The sequence below is a fragment of the Sardina pilchardus genome, chromosome 8 (assembly GCF_963854185.1).
Source record: "Sardina pilchardus chromosome 8, fSarPil1.1, whole genome shotgun sequence".
NCBI lineage: Eukaryota > Metazoa > Chordata > Actinopteri > Clupeiformes > Clupeidae > Sardina > Sardina pilchardus.
The window spans coordinates 24,806,602-24,821,917 of NC_085001.1; the positions used below are offsets into that span (position 1 = coordinate 24,806,602).

At 41.4% G+C, this 15,316-nt stretch overlaps 2 protein-coding genes across 2 annotated transcripts; one reads left to right on the forward strand and one right to left on the reverse strand.

The window, feature by feature from the left end:
- Positions 1-6,087: 6,087 nt before the first annotated feature.
- Positions 6,088-13,252, reverse strand: zcchc8 (zinc finger, CCHC domain containing 8). The gene is made up of 14 exons (XM_062543321.1): positions 13,051-13,252; positions 12,562-12,602; positions 12,387-12,461; positions 12,192-12,291; positions 11,624-11,701; positions 11,301-11,404; positions 11,015-11,080; positions 10,858-10,918; positions 10,283-10,416; positions 10,018-10,160; positions 9,800-9,915; positions 9,609-9,695; positions 9,411-9,522; positions 6,088-7,780 (listed from the first exon to the last, which is right to left on the reverse strand). The coding sequence occupies exons 1-14, from the start codon at positions 13,222-13,224 to the stop codon at positions 6,831-6,833; spliced, it is 2,241 nt and encodes a 746-aa protein (XP_062399305.1). The 5' UTR covers positions 13,225-13,252; the 3' UTR covers positions 6,088-6,830.
- Positions 13,253-13,328: 76 nt separating this feature from the next.
- Positions 13,329-15,285, forward strand: si:ch211-110p13.9 (uncharacterized protein LOC562347 homolog). Its single transcript, XM_062543326.1, has 4 exons — positions 13,329-13,640; positions 13,739-13,868; positions 13,955-14,088; positions 14,173-15,285. Exons 1-4 carry the CDS (start codon positions 13,518-13,520, stop codon positions 14,971-14,973), a joined length of 1,188 nt encoding a protein of 395 aa, XP_062399310.1. The 5' UTR covers positions 13,329-13,517; the 3' UTR covers positions 14,974-15,285.
- The last annotated feature ends 31 nt before the right edge of the window (positions 15,286-15,316 follow it).

Genomic DNA, 15,316 nt, shown 5'->3' on the forward strand with positions numbered 1-15,316 from the left:
TTAATATAGCATAGACTTTGTTCATCCTATATTAGCCTATATTAAAATGTAATGTGCTGCGGGGAAGCATTGGGGAAGTCAGTTTAAGTTGTCCTGTAACAATTTGCCTCTTATTATAAGAGTATGCAGCCACTACGCACATAATAGTCTGGTTACGGGCGGATGCGAGCAACCCCATGCAAAAGAAGGCCTTAAGTTAACGGACTGAAGGCCTGTTTACATGTCAAACATGCATTAAATCTAAGAAACGAAAAACACAAATATCATGTATTGTGTCGTAAACAGTTAATGACTTCGTGGCCACTATGCGCAACTGCATCGCGCAGTGAGCTGAAGGATAGGAGGACCGACACTTATTAACACAAAGCTTTGTAAAGCACTAACAACCACCCCTCAAAGTTCATTGTCCATAAGTCCAAACAATAAGTATAAAAATCCGACAATCCAAAACGATAACGAGATCTCCCAGAAACGAAAAACAAGTTTGTTGAGTAGCCTAGTCCTTCCAACAATCTCAGCTTTTGCGTTTGTTAGATAAAAGGCATTCTGTCCTGCTGTATTCCAATGAGAAAAAATCATCCACAAGGTAGGCTAAGGGTCACGGTAATGCAGCATGCAGGAATCTATATACGCACAAAACGAATGAATGGATTATATCGGCCAAAACGAATGAATGGGTTGGGAGAGTCGTCTGGCTGTGTCAGCAGACTGCAGTCGGTCTCGAGGGGTTAAATAGCGCACGTACTTGAATTTTAATCTGAAGAAGACCACACGGTCGAAACGTCATTCCTTTGTGATAAAGAAAATAAAATCAAATCAAAAAAGAAGTATTTCAAGTGTGCGAACCTTTTTCCATTTTTTATGATTTAGCCTACTCTTGTTCTGCACCTTGACCGGGGATGTGCACAAACTTTTTTACTACACTTGAATTTTAAACCAACTCTTCTCTAGCCTATATCCTATAGCCATACTTTAATAATCAGATGTTATGCTCATTTTTGTAGGCTACACCTCACCGGCAAGCACGCACGCAAATGCTGCTTTTGCACATCTACAATATTGGCCAGGCTATATAGAATAGGCTTTTAGGACTGTATTTTGCCTTCGTGCAACTTTAGTTGTGCTCAATCTAAATTGTCCAATCCAAATATTGTCAGTAAGGATAGGTCATATTACCAAATGGCGAACCTCGAAAATTATTTAGGATATAGAGCCGTGTCCATTACGCATGCAGTTATTTGTTAGGCTATTGTTTTATTTGAGTGTTTTTGTCTACCATGGCAAACATAGTTGAAACGTTCGCTCTAAACTTATGTTTTTCCAATCGGCTTTCACAATCAGCTACAGCTGCGCGGCGCGGCGCAGATGATCGCCATGAAAACTTGCAATGTCTTTACAGAACTGCTTTCACCTCCCCGAGTCGCGAACGCAACATGCACAACAACCGATATTTAGCAAACACATGTATTTCCAGCTCTCAAAACCGATGAGGTCCAGATCTCAGTGTCCTCATATAGCTGCCTACAGCCATGCATAGTAAGCCTAATGATAGCCTAATAGTTATGACATTAATATCCTATTAATGACCTCATGTCGGAATGGCACGTTGTTTGAAAAAAAAAAAAAGTTAAATAGGCCTAGGCCTACCGCCGAGTGGGGATATGTCGGAATGAACAGCGGATACCAGCTGGGTTGTAAAACATTAAAGGCTATTCGTTGATCTTATCGATGCAGTCCTTGCGGCCACTTCTCCCCATCGTAGGAAACTTTCTGCTTAGTGTTGACAGCACAAAGGCCTTCACGTTGTGTGGCAGTGCTTGCTTGCCCTTCGATCCATCCCAGTTGGTGGTTTTGCACCTGTCCCTGAGTTATAGTCTATATGAGTAAGCGCTTATGCTCTAACCGCATAATAAAAGAAGCACCTGCAGCAGTGCTTATGGCAAGGCTATTAACACCTGTCACTGAGCTATGGACAACCAGTTATGCTCGAAAATTATCATAATAACAGACACACCTAATTGTATGGCTCTACGTTTAAACACATCAAATTAGCAAGCATTTCCGCAGCAACGTTTGCTTTCTTTTTCTGTCGGTCCGCGGTTGCTTGGTCAATTGCGCAGCAAATTGACCATTACATTACTTATATAGCCTATTTCTTATAACGAAACGCGAAGAAAAAATATGAGGACTGACCATCTCGTTTCTCCGCGTTTCCCCCAATACCATGGCGACAAAGAGAAATAAATATGATTTGACATTTAAGCTGATTGCTGACAAATTTGCCACACAATTCGGGAGAAGCAGCGGACAGGAGCGCCACCACAAGCAAGCACTTCTAGCCCAAATTAACATGGCAACGTTGCCTATGACTAAAGTGTCTAAGTAGGCTAGTCCTACTAATATTACATTTGATTGGTAGCATGTTTGTAGTGCGCCAGTTTACCCATCCCCTACATCAAAACAGCTTAGAATCAATCAAAGAATCAGCTGTGTCGGCGTTAGGCTGTAGGCGATTTTCTATAACCATTTTCATTCATTTCAACAATGGTTCATTGAAACGTCGTTTGAATAATTTCGCCAGTCATCACCTTCATTGTTATGATTAAATGAGATTAAGGAGTCGACTATTGACGGATATGCGGTCTTCATCATTTTGAAATGCGGGATGAAACTTTCTGCCACCTGGTGGTTGTTTTGGTACATTGCCTTAGCCTCGAAAAAAATCGGCTTGACGGCCTGCGGGATCTCTTCGGGAGTCCCGCGGGAGAAGGTGCATTCTCAACCCGTACCCACTGTACGCTATTGTCTGTCATTAGGCTTATATGAGGCCATTTGTGAAAACACTCTGGCCACAATTGCTGTATAACGTAGGCTACAATGACAAGTGTTTACCCATATTAGAAGTAACATTGTGTTCTGCTCAACAAGTGACAGGGTTTTAACTCAACCAGACCAAAATTATAGCGCACACATGTAGCCTAAGCTATAATATAAAGAGTAGGAATGTTTCCATCGATCTCATTACATTTATTACAAGGTAGAGTCAGTCACCTCAAAAAGGCACTGAAGACTATCTCTTCTCACCCAGAAGGTGCTGCAATCAGAGATTGTCTCAGAGGGGAGACTTATCAGACTCCTTCCTCATGGTCTGAGATTAACTGAGATTCGTTATGTGAGCCAAAAACTGACAACCATTCAGGCATAATGAAAGGAGGCAGACAAATACCATGCAATGGCTTTCACTTCAAGTCGCTACCTACTCAGTGTTCAATACAGTAGTAGTATCCTTCTGGGTAGGAAAGACGAGGTAAACAAAACAGGGCTTGTAGTGACACCTACTGGCTATTTCAGGTGAATCCCTAATGCCAAAAAAGCATACCGCAGTAGCCTATATTAGCCCTATTATATTATATTAGCAGTATTACGCAATAAAAGACCATTGCCATTGAGTGTTTGGTGGACATCATTCTTAAAATTCCACTGATTTATAACTAATGCATGGAAAAATGATCCTGCATGTGTTTTAAAATGCATTTTAAAGTAGGCTACAGTAATTAACTGGCACCACAACTGAAAGAAAACCCCCATGTTATTCCAAACATGTAGGCCCTATGCTTTGCATATGAAATGGACATTAACAAAAACTTAACACAACATTCTTTAACAATAATGACAACTGTCTCATAGAAAATGTAAGTCATCTCCTGATTTCCATTCACTTGTCTCCCATCACCACTCACTGATATCCCCTCTTTGAGTTCCTGACTCAAATTTTGCTGATATTTATAAAGAACACTTCACTGGGAAAATGGGCTGTTCCTTGCCATTTTGACTGCAGATCTCAACCTCTACAGCCTTGTCCATCTTTTCCAGAGTAGCCCAGGCCTCTGCTGCTCAAGTCAGTATCAGAATCCAGCCTGGTGATTACTTAAGAGATGGGCTCAGGCACCTCTCTCCAGCTCAAATACATTTCTGCTGTTGCTCCAGCTCCTCCATCTTACCACAGTGTCTCGCCTCGGTGCAAGGGATGTACTCAGGCGATCCACTCTCAATCCTCTCCAGAGTGGCCTTGGGGAGCTGTTCTGGTTTAAGCTCAAGACTAAGTCCATCATCAGACCCCTCCATCTCAACTTCAGGGAGCAGAGGTGGTGGGGCTCTGAGAGTGGGCAGATTGGGAGGGACTGGTGGCTAAAACGGGCAATTATCAGGCATCCATGACCGGCAATGTGTACCTTGACCTGCAGAGACACTGCAGACTAAAGATGGCAAACACGGTGATACTGTGGAGTTTCATAATGATCAAACACAACAATCAACAACCTATGCTTTGACTCATCCAAATATAAAAAACTATGCTGATAGCTTGCTATTCTTCTCTTTGCCCATATTCACAATATAAGAATAAAGAGACTATGACAAGTGCATCTGCAAAACAACGTCATGTGTTTCTGTAATAACCTTTGATACTTATGTTGAGTTGATCCATATTTGAGTTGCGGGGGTTGTGAACTACATCCTTGTACATTTGAATCTAGAGGTGATGATTGGAAATGTAAATGCTTCTTTGGATAATCAGATGCACACGGAGGTAAATAATCTTGGATGTAGGCAATTATGTGTGATACAGGACTGAATTTTCAATAGTCAGGCAAAATGTACATCTTCTAGACTGATTGAGATGCAAACCTGGAAGATTGACTGACTTTGAAATATCTGTTTGGTTGAGACCATTCTGATGCTCCAAATCTTCCCTACAAGCCTACTAAGAGAGATACCAGCAGAACTGGGTTGAAACACCGGACATCTAACACTACAACGTATCATGAAATGAAAGGGGCCAGTACACCTAAACCTGTTAATACAAAGAAATATGACCCAAACAGCACATAAATGTGAAGTCAAGGCTCATGTTTCATTGCTGTTAGTTGAGGACCATGAAAACATATGTCTTTTAACACCTGATACACCAACTACTGCAACTGCGCACTTGAAAGCAACATTTTGCCATAAAATCTGTGAATAAAATCCATCTGATATGGTTATACTGATAAAAATATACCTCTGCAATTCATAGGTATAGAAGACACCTGAACTGAGGCCCACATATGAAATATTGTTTCATGAGATGCATTTGTATTAGGATGCAAAAAAAAGATAGCCTGGGAGAACCCAGACAAACCTGTTGGCAAATTTCCATTTGTTCTGCAGGTCAGTCTGGCAAGGAGTACACCGACACCCGTTCCCAATGTTCCAAAAGCCCAAGCAAAAATCATAAATGCTTATCTGGCATGGGGTGGGCTTTATATGACCAATGATGTTTAAACCTTAAACACATATGGATGTGTATTATCTTTGGAATTTAGTAAACGACAGCATTTGAGACCATCATTTACAATAAATCATGTATGCTTTCACTTCTGAAGCTATTTGGTGAGAGTTTAATGCACCATTATCAGCTTAATTTAACTGCTAATTACGCCTCTAGAAGCCGTTAAGTCAAAGTCTTTCCAGACCAATTCTCAACTTCAGAAATTAGGTCTAGCCAAAAGTTATGGTCTTACACATAAATGAACTTAAAGTGTTTGAAAAGCCCTTTCGGTCCAGTCAATGAACACCTATCACACAGCTATCTCATAACACTTAAACAACCTATACAAAGGATGGTGTTTAAAGTGCAGAAACTTTAAAAACCCTTTTAGATGCCTTTAAAACATCAAAGAATTTTAATCTCATCGCTGCCTGTCTATAGAGGGGGAGCCTCAAATCAATCTATCCGTTTTTTTTTTCTATTTAATGCCAAACAACTACAATTGCAGAACGTGAGTCTACACTGTATAGTGAGGTTTCATATGGTATAGGTCCCAAGTGTTATGATGTAATAGCTCAGAAAATCACTCCCACATAAATGAAAACCTATGAGATTGGAACCTAAACCTGTAAACTACTAATGTTACCCTGAGCAATGAATAATGTCTTGGCTGGAAGGTATGCTGATGAAACACTCAGACCAAACCAAATGCTTTCATATAAGCAATTATATTCACTGTGTGCATGTGTGCGAGAAAGAAAAAGATGTCAGACCCGGTGTACAGAAACAAAATACTAAAGCCGCTTTTTATGTGTTCATTGCCTATTTGTAGAAGATCATAAAACCTGTAAAAGGGAATAATTTAAAGAACCAATTAAAAATATCTTACATGGTTATGATTTTACAGACATTTCCAGCCTCTTTTCCACTGTTCAGCATCAATATGTACAGTTACTGCTGTTTTTCGATGACACCACTTGAAATCACTCCAAAAAGGTATGAAAAGACAAAGTATAAAATTTAAAACACTAAAAGCAAGGAACAGAAGCTTTCCAGTCCTATATGTATTCACCTATTAGACATTTAGTGGTGATTGGGGGGGGTACTAAAAAAAAGAAAGGGAAAAAAAAAGAAATGTAGGCTTCGTAAAACACCTGGAGGACGCCAGATGTACAGGACGTTGAGAACCTGACATTTCAGCCAACAAGGAGAGGCTCAGTTGATCTATGTGCTGAATAAAAGTTGTGGATGTCAGAGGGCGGCATAAAATGAACTACAGCCTTTTTAAACATGAAGACTTAAAGTAAGGATCACAATGCCCTGCTGTGAACTTCAAACATTGACTAGCTGGTCCCTGTGCACTAAAAAAGAAACCACAATTAATTCAAAAATGAATTAAAAGTTGCAGCGCAAAATTCCTGCCACATTATTCGAGTTTGGAGAGGTAAAGTTCAACTGAAATTGGACAGACTCTCAAATCCAAGTTGATTTCACTTGTTAGGACCAAACAAAATCTGCCAGTTCACTTCTTGTTCTTTGCCTGATTGCGAGGAGAGCATTTAAGCAAGTCCCGTATCTTCAGGTAAGTCCCTGTAGCTTCAGCAACTTCCGTATACTCAGGCGTTTCCTCAAAGGGAACGATCCCAGTGGCGAACTTGCTTCGGTGTGGCACAGCCACCACCTTCTTGACCTCTGGCTCCTCTATGCCTTCATCAGTGGGTGACTGAGGGGTAGATTGCTCTGCTGCCTGCTGTACTCCTGCTCCACCATTACCACACTCATCCACCATTTCAACATCACCTACAACTTTATCAACAACAGTGGCCTGTTGAGCACTAGGTTTCTTTACCACAACAGCTTCCTCTGGAGAGACAGGGGTGGCGATTTGAACTTCCTCTGGAGAGACAGGGGTGGCGATTTGAACTTCCTCTGGAGAGACAGGGGTGGCGATTTGAACTTCCTCAGGAGAAGCAGGAGTGGTGATTTGAACTTCTTCAGGCGAGGCAGGGGTATCCATTGGAGTGGTCTCAGGAGAGGCAGGGGTATCGATTGTAGCTTTCTCAGGGGAAGCGGGGGTGTCTTCATCGTTCCGGCTGGAAGTCTCCTCTTCCATCTCAGCGTCTGGCCTGGCTGGGGTGGAGACGCTGGGTGAGCTGGGAACAGGGGTGCCCGTGGCGGCCGTCTCAGAGTCACTGTTGGTGGCCGTGTCCGCCTTCTCCAGGGCAGCCCAGAGGAGACGCTGCTGCTCCTCCAGCTCCTCCAGAGTCAGGCCATCCTCAGACTCCTCCCTCTCCAGAGCAGGGGAGCCGTTAGCAGGCGGAGTGCCTTTGGGCAAGGGTGGTGGCGTCGGGGTGATTGGGGGCGTGCCAGGGGGCAGTGGTGGTGGGCTACTGAAAGAGGGCGAGTTGGGGGGCAGTGGTGGCTGGAACTGGAATCCACCGGGGGTCCAAGGAGGGCGAGGTGAACCCTGGTCTATAGAAAAACACACTTACAAGCGTTACCCATATTGGTCTACACATGATTCCAGGCACACTATCTTCTGCAGTTGCTCAAGAAGCAAGTCTTGATTTCCCCTCAGAGTAAGTGAATAATTACAGAGGTTAAGTAAGAGGTACATTGAAGTAACCGCGAAAGGAAGAAAAGAAAAGCTTACATTTACTTTTCCTTATGGTCATGCTTGTCTTTTAATGCGACTCACAATGATTTTAAAAATAATTTATAAAGCTAAACGCAGTCATATAGCCTGCATAAATACTAATAGTAATTAACAAAAATATTTAACAGAATAGCAGTCATAATTACAATAATCATAAAAATAAACAGCCCCTGACTCTGTAAAGCAGAATTAATACATTAACTAGAAATGCAATTCCAAGGAATTACCAGTGCATGAAAATGCAAAAAAAAATATAGATAGATAATGTAGATATGGCTACTAAGGTATAGCTAGGGTAAACATGGTGGTTGCATAGTTTAAAGAGAGTTGATAGTGTTTAGGTAGACATTTTAAAGCTTAAACATTCCTGTTCTAACTTAACTAATGATTTCTAAAAGGTATTCTAAAATGTTAACTATGCTAACAATGATAACCAGGTTGATTGGTTTACTTGGCTAATGATTTCTAGCAGTAATGCTAAAAATGTTAACTATGCTAACAATGCTAACTATGCTAACAATGCTAACCACGTTGATTAGCTAACTTAGCTAATACTTTTTTAGCAGTTATGCTAAAAATGTTAACAATGTTAACTATGCTAACAATGCTAACCAGGTTGATTAGCTAACTTAACTAATCATTTTTAGCAGTTATGTTAAAAATGCTAAATATGCTAACAATGTTAACTATGCTAACCATGCTAACTAGCTAACTTGGTACTGAGGACTTTTATTTTGAAACATTTGTTGATGGGGTATCCATGGCTGCCACTATCAGGAATAAAGAAGTTACTGTAGCAAAATCATGTCGGTTGCTATGGAAACGGTCATAAACGCTTAATTTTGATGGTTGCTATGTTGGTTGCTAGGTGCATGGAGGTCTCATGTAGTTGACTGGAGGCATAGTTGATGATAACTGACAGTTGGAATGGTTGAACAGTTAAATAGTTGAGTAGTTTCAATGGTTAAATGATTTAATAGTGTATTATTGCAGTGAGGACTTTTATTTTGAAACAGTTGTGGAAAGAGGAAACAGTTAACAGGATATGTAGTCTTCACAGAGAGATTGTATGCTTAAAGCCTGAGAGAGAGAGGCCTGCTGCAGGTGGGGCTGGCCACCTGGCATGAGATTCTAATTGCTTAATGATCCGATTGTGATGTCATAGAGGCCAATGTTAAGTCTATGGGGAAATTTGTAATAGTTTTTAATTTATAGTTTAAAAAGTATAAAAGTTACAAAGTTGAAAAATACTTAGCAGCCTTCCCCTATTTAAGACCTACGTTGCGACGTTTGAATGAAGTTTCTAAGTTAAACGGTTCAAGCTGAATAGAAAAAATGAATTTGATCAGCGGAATAATAATAAGAAGAAGAAGCCTTGGAAGAACAGTACAGTGCATTTTCATGCACTGTAATTACATACAAGGTAAACAGTCTAGACATCTTTACCTGATTCGAGGTCCATATCTGAGTGCCTGGAGGTGTCACCGGATCGTCGTTTCTTTGAGTGTCGTGGAGTTGATTCGGACTCGTGCCGCCTCTTAGCATTTGGGGATCCAGACTGAATCACAAAACAATTTATGTTATGATGTAGGGGGAAAACAAATCAGAGACATTTGGTACGGTTGGGAAGTAGAGTATAGTCACCGTTGGATAATTGGTGGACAGATAGGCAGCAAAGTTTTGTTTCATGTGCTGATACTGCATTGGAATGGAGCCATATGCCCTGTGTTCCTAAAAATAAAGGATTCAAAATTACTAAACATTTCCACCAAAATAATTTATAGTGCAACTGTAAAGAATATGCTAAGGGAAAAAAAAACTTCTTAAACCCTTACATCCTTTACATGTGCTGGCAGGCCCACATTGAAGCCTGGGAAATCAACCAGCTTGGAGAGATCATATGAGACTTTCTGGCTGTGGCCATTTTCTTCCTCCGTAACTTCACCACTAGCTGTTTGAATGACATAAAGGGGCAAATGAAGCAAGTGGGAAGGACTTCCAAATTCCAAATCCACAAATGATAATTTGACAGTCATGCAAAATGGAACTATACCATTGCCATCATAGAGCTGGAGTCCAGAATTCTCATCCTCTGCTTCCTTAAGCCAGCCAGGCGGGTAACCTAATTCCCTCATGCGATAGACGAACGGTGGTAACTTGTTCACAGACACTCCAAGGGCATCCAACAGCTCTTTGCTATTTCAGGAACCATGGGATGGAAGACCAGTTATAAAGTTATTATCACTGTGCTGATGCAAAAAGTGGGAGACATGGCAATATGTTTTTAAAGGAAGAATGCTTTTTGTAAATGCCCTTACCTGACTACACCTGGTTTGTATTTGTTAAAACGCTCCTCCAATTCCTCAAAGTGATAACGCTGACTGCTCAGCTGGTTGTTGTTGCCATGAGAGAATTCCTTCCTCTTCTCGTTGATGCGGGCCATATCTTTGGGCTGTAGCGGAACATCACAGTGAAAAGTCAACCTTACAAATATGACGACATTCCAATTTAAAAACAATGTAGGGCCTATGTCTCCAGAGCAGAACAGAGCATGCAATGCCTTTTGGGACTAGATTCCAGTGACCGCCATCACCAATAAGGCAAGCTTTCTTCACAAGATCCTCAAATAACTTCACAAAAGGATCACTCACCTCTGTTGATTCCATTATGCTATTTTAAGTTCTGCCTCAACAAGGCATTATGTGGATGTAGAAATCCATTTAATGGCATGATGCACCAACTTCCTGGTTCATATCTGAACCAGTTTACCATGATTATCACCAGACACACAGTAACAGCCCATTTCTGTGGAGCAGCCTACTGGATCATGTGGGATTTCTTTTTTCTATTGAAAGTGGCCCTATGCAGATACACCCTACAGTCTGTCCCATACCTTTGGACAGTCTCTTAACTGATGGTCCTCTCCTCCACAGTTAAAACAGCAAGGCTTAGGCCTGAGGAAGACAAATTTGGTCATTACATGCACACATGGCAGGATGACAACTTAAATAAATCTCAAAGGAAGGAGGAATGGAAATGTTCTGCTTCACCTTTTCTCCTTGACTTGTACTTCCTGTCCGACTAGGGTCATCACATTGCTAAAAACTTGAGCATATCTTTTTCAAAATGTTATTCAGGAAGCCCCTTTTATGTAGTTTGTGTATACCATAACATAAGGGACAAAAAGCACACAGTTAAACATGTAGAGCTAAGAGCATCTCTGAAACTTGCAGCACCTGATCACTGCAGCCTGCGAAGATGACCCATGACTGAATTAACAAACAGAGAGCGCCTTAGACAATGACTGTCCAAACAGGCGTGCAGCCTTGAGGATACGTTGGCACCTCCCATCCATCCGTTAACTGAGGGTTTTCATTAAGTAGAGGTTGTCCAAGTTTGTCCAGACAGAAGCTTGTAAAATACAGCACACTCCCAACCACCTGTGATGACAGCCAGAGACATGTCAGCATAACGGTAGGACGAAACAATCCAAATATTTGTGTAAAAGTGGAAAACATGGAATTACTGAAGTACAGTAACCCCCTGTGTATAAGCTGCAGGACAGGGTTGTCTGAAAGTCGGAAAAAAAAAAATACTGCCCATGTGTGTAAACCTCGACTAATAGTTAGGATATTATGATATGTCACAAAATAACTCACACTGAAGGCTTCCTTAATTTTTTTGATGGTGTCGGGTGATTTGTCCCGTGGTTCATCCTCCAGGAAAAAACTTGATGTCTACGAAAAGGAAAAGTAAAAAAAAATATACAATATAATATAGTAATACTTGAGCACAGAACATACGAACATATATGAACTTACGTCACAGATCACATGCAGATGCAAAGGCACTTCATTTTAGATATACAGTAGAAATAAATCCCAGGAGTGATTAACGTCAAAAAAATCCACACTGGAGTAACTCAACATGAGACAACAGACATGTTTATTGTTCTAAAGACTTCAAATAGCCTGTTACGGTTAAGCCAAAGAGCCAGAAGTGAACACACCTGGATAGCTATAAAAACTGTGCTTTCATTGCACAACTAAACATGACAGAATACTTCTAACCCTTGAATCAGTTCATTACTATGTGAGCTCAATGGCGATGCAGCATTTGTTTGCACCTCCAACAGCATGGCGTTCCCTGGTTACCTCCCAAAAAAAAGCCTGAATGTTTGTGTGAAAGAATACCAATTTGAATTTAAAAAAAATATGTGTTACCAACCTGAGGAGGTACATAAGAGGAGGCTGGCTGGACAACATTCTTCTGCTGGTGTTTCTGAATAAGACTGCAGATGCTGTCTTCAATCTCCTGGCGACATTCCCTTTAACAAAAAAATCACCAAAAATGTAAAATGCTACTTTGATTGATGTCTAAGGTGATAACATTTGTTATGTTATGGAGGTGATGCACACTTACTTGGAAATATTGTTGTTTCCATACAAGATATGAAGTAGTGGTCCATCGCTTCTTGTATTGTCCACTTTTAAACCACTGTAGGTGGGGTACGTTTGCATGTTAGGGGGGCACTCAAAGACAAGGTGAACCATCCATAAATAAATAAAACATATAGTGGGCTATAGAGTAAACCTACCTTGGTCGAGTCAGTGTTTTCAATTTCCTCCTCAGTTCTTCATGTGAATAAGCTGTTAAGGAGAACTTGCGCATCAAGACAATAGCCAAAAGTTTAGATAGACATAGCATAGGCCTACCCAACATACAAAACATATGCATTAAAAAACATTTCAAGTCAACTAGCGGCTGTTTGTCCGCATAGAGTATAATGTCTTCGAACACTAACAACTGTGGAAATGCATGGACACTCCCACCACTAATGGTAAGAATCGAAACGGAAAGTACAAACATTTGAAAATATGGCACCAAAATACATCACACAAACCATTACTGAGACTGGCACGTGAGAGAATTCTACAACAACAATGTGACAGAAAGAAAGCAACGTCGACTTTCCGACCAATGACTATCTGAGCGGGGATATTTGATTTTTCTGCGTAAAGTGTTCAGAGGCTACAGCACAGAAACGGTGGGACTTAGCATGCACATCTCATTGTTGTGAAAGGATATTTTCCGCGTTTAGGCGGCTAATCGTCTCTTCACACTCCTCTAGCCTCTCCTGGAACTCTTGAGTTTCTTCTGGACCGTCTTCATCTGTCTCAAACCTTAAGTGGGTTGCGACAGGCCTTTCATCGTCGAGTTGCTCAAACAGCTCGCTGTCTCCAAAATCCACCTCGGCCATCTTGGTTTGTGGCTCCCAGAGTTCAGAGGGCAATACGTAGCCCCGCAAATCCTCTCATTGGTCGACAAAATGTGTCTTCCGGTTAAAATGGGAATCTTCAGTGGAAGTGAGCACATCTTTTAGAGTTGTTTTACACACAGTAACACACAAGGATATTCAAGGTGTTAATAGGACCACATAGGCCTACAACGAACTGAAAATTATAGTTTACTTACAGGTTGTTATTGCAGCTGGTGCCAGTTAGCTAAAATCAACAAACAAGAGAGAGAGAGCTACGTGCAATTTCTATCAATATGTCAAAGACAGAGACTTCTTTGATCAACTTGTCATTTTGGAATAGTGGGAAAAGAAAAATCCGCTACCTTTATCTTGTAGATAACAATTATTTTTCAGTGACAAAGAATGGTCCTGATGAGGTAAGAAAGAAGCAATACAATAGGCTAGCAAGGTAGACATGGGTTTCATTTCGACGAAATGAAATTATAGGCTACTATTGGATTTTTGTTTTCTACAGGGGCGGCTTATTCCTCTGTTTCTGGGAGCTGACCTTTACTCTGACACAGATATTCGTATTGAGAACCATCCTAGGTACCATGCTAAGTTTGCTAAAAAGGGATTGGCAACCAAGCTTGTGTTTTCATCTGGTGAGTCCATCTTCGTTACCTTATTATGTCAATATATTTTGTGAATTGTGAGTTGCCGTGTGTGAGTTGAAATACCGTCTGTGCAGAGTACCGGTTCCACGGTTTACGAGTTCCCAGCGGAATGAACAGTTTGTGGTTCTACAGCATTCAAGGTATCTTTCGTGTGGCCTTTGAATTATACCGCAAACAACAGCAGCTGTCTATCTTGGAGTCGTTTCAGGTAAGTCCACCTCTGAAACTTCAGCCATTCATTTGGTGGGTCAAATATTATTTTCTTCTGTCTGACACTGTCATTGTCTTCTAGGACTTGTGGAAATCACGGCTAAATGATGATCTCTTGAAAATGACCTACCAGCTTACAGTGAGACTTGATAGTCCCCAAAACACTTTGTCAACAACAGAGCAAGGCAGACAGACCTCTGGCGACCCACCAGATCAGTGTGTTCATTGCCCCCAGGGAGGTGCAGAACCATTTGAATCCACCCAGCACCCACCTGAGAGTGCACGATCAGAAGACCATGACTACTGCTCGCCTGTTAAAGTAACTGTCAGTGAAACCCCCAGCCAGCCGAGTCAGGTTTTGGAGACACTCAAATGCTTGGAAAACCAGCTTCAGTCAGTCCAAAGCATCGGCCCTGATCAGAAGCACATACTTCTTTCCTTTCTGAAACTGGCAGAGCACTGCACTGATGGTGGTGGGGCGTTGGATGAGGAGTATTTGGCTAAAGCTGTGCTGTCCCTGCTTCAGCTTCAGACACCCAACTCCCTGTCCATCTACTGCAGCCCATTGCTCCAAGCAGTTGCAGGCTGGCTGGGCCGCTGTTTCCATGCCGCCAATAGTTGCATCAGCCAGCAGGTGGAGAGCTTCAAGGTACGGCACATAGAGCACATCAGCGACCTTCCGCCATCTGAAGAGCTGGCGGCTGAGTTGTTCCCTGAAGCCATGCGGACATTACTTGTACACTGGATGGGACTGAGCGAGGAGGCAGCGTTGTGGAAGAGGCACAGCGAGTTCCCCATCCTGCTGCTCATACTGGAGTTTGCCAACCACAACCTCATCACTGGTGTGGCCCATGTACTATACTCGAGCCTCATCTGCAAGTAAAGCCTACCTTACACTGACAAGATTTGGGAAAGATTCTTAAAAGATTGTAGTCTTTTTTAGTAAAGCTTGAATGAGGGGCATTAGTAAAAAGACTACAGTCTTTCAAGAATCTTTCCAAAATCTTGTCAGTGTAAGGTAGGCTTAAGCCATATCACTGACTGAGATGATTGGGAAATTCAAATCCAGAGATGTATTGGTTATGATGGGACACTACAATGTAGTCTTCAACCTTATTTTTGTACCTCTTTGTGAACAATATTGTATGAACATGAATCCATTGTTTACTCAATAAATGTATATATTTTTTATTAATCATTTGCCATAATGAACCTCAAAATAACAG

Coding starts and splice junctions, on each gene's coding strand:
- zcchc8 (XM_062543321.1), bottom strand. CDS start 13,224: ATGGCCGAGGTGGATTTTGGAGACAGCGAGCTGTTTGAGCAACTCGAC. Junction 9,916..10,017: donor CCAGCTCTATGATGGCAATG/GTATAGTTCCAT, acceptor TCATTCAAACAG/CTAGTGGTGAAGTTACGGAG. Junction 9,696..9,799: donor TGCCAGCACATGTAAAGGAT/GTAAGGGTTTAA, acceptor CTTTATTTTTAG/GAACACAGGGCATATGGCTC.
- si:ch211-110p13.9 (XM_062543326.1), top strand. CDS start 13,518: ATGTCAAAGACAGAGACTTCTTTGATCAACTTGTCATTTTGGAATAGT. Junction 13,869..13,954: donor CAAGCTTGTGTTTTCATCTG/GTGAGTCCATCT, acceptor CCGTCTGTGCAG/AGTACCGGTTCCACGGTTTA. Junction 14,089..14,172: donor CTATCTTGGAGTCGTTTCAG/GTAAGTCCACCT, acceptor ATTGTCTTCTAG/GACTTGTGGAAATCACGGCT.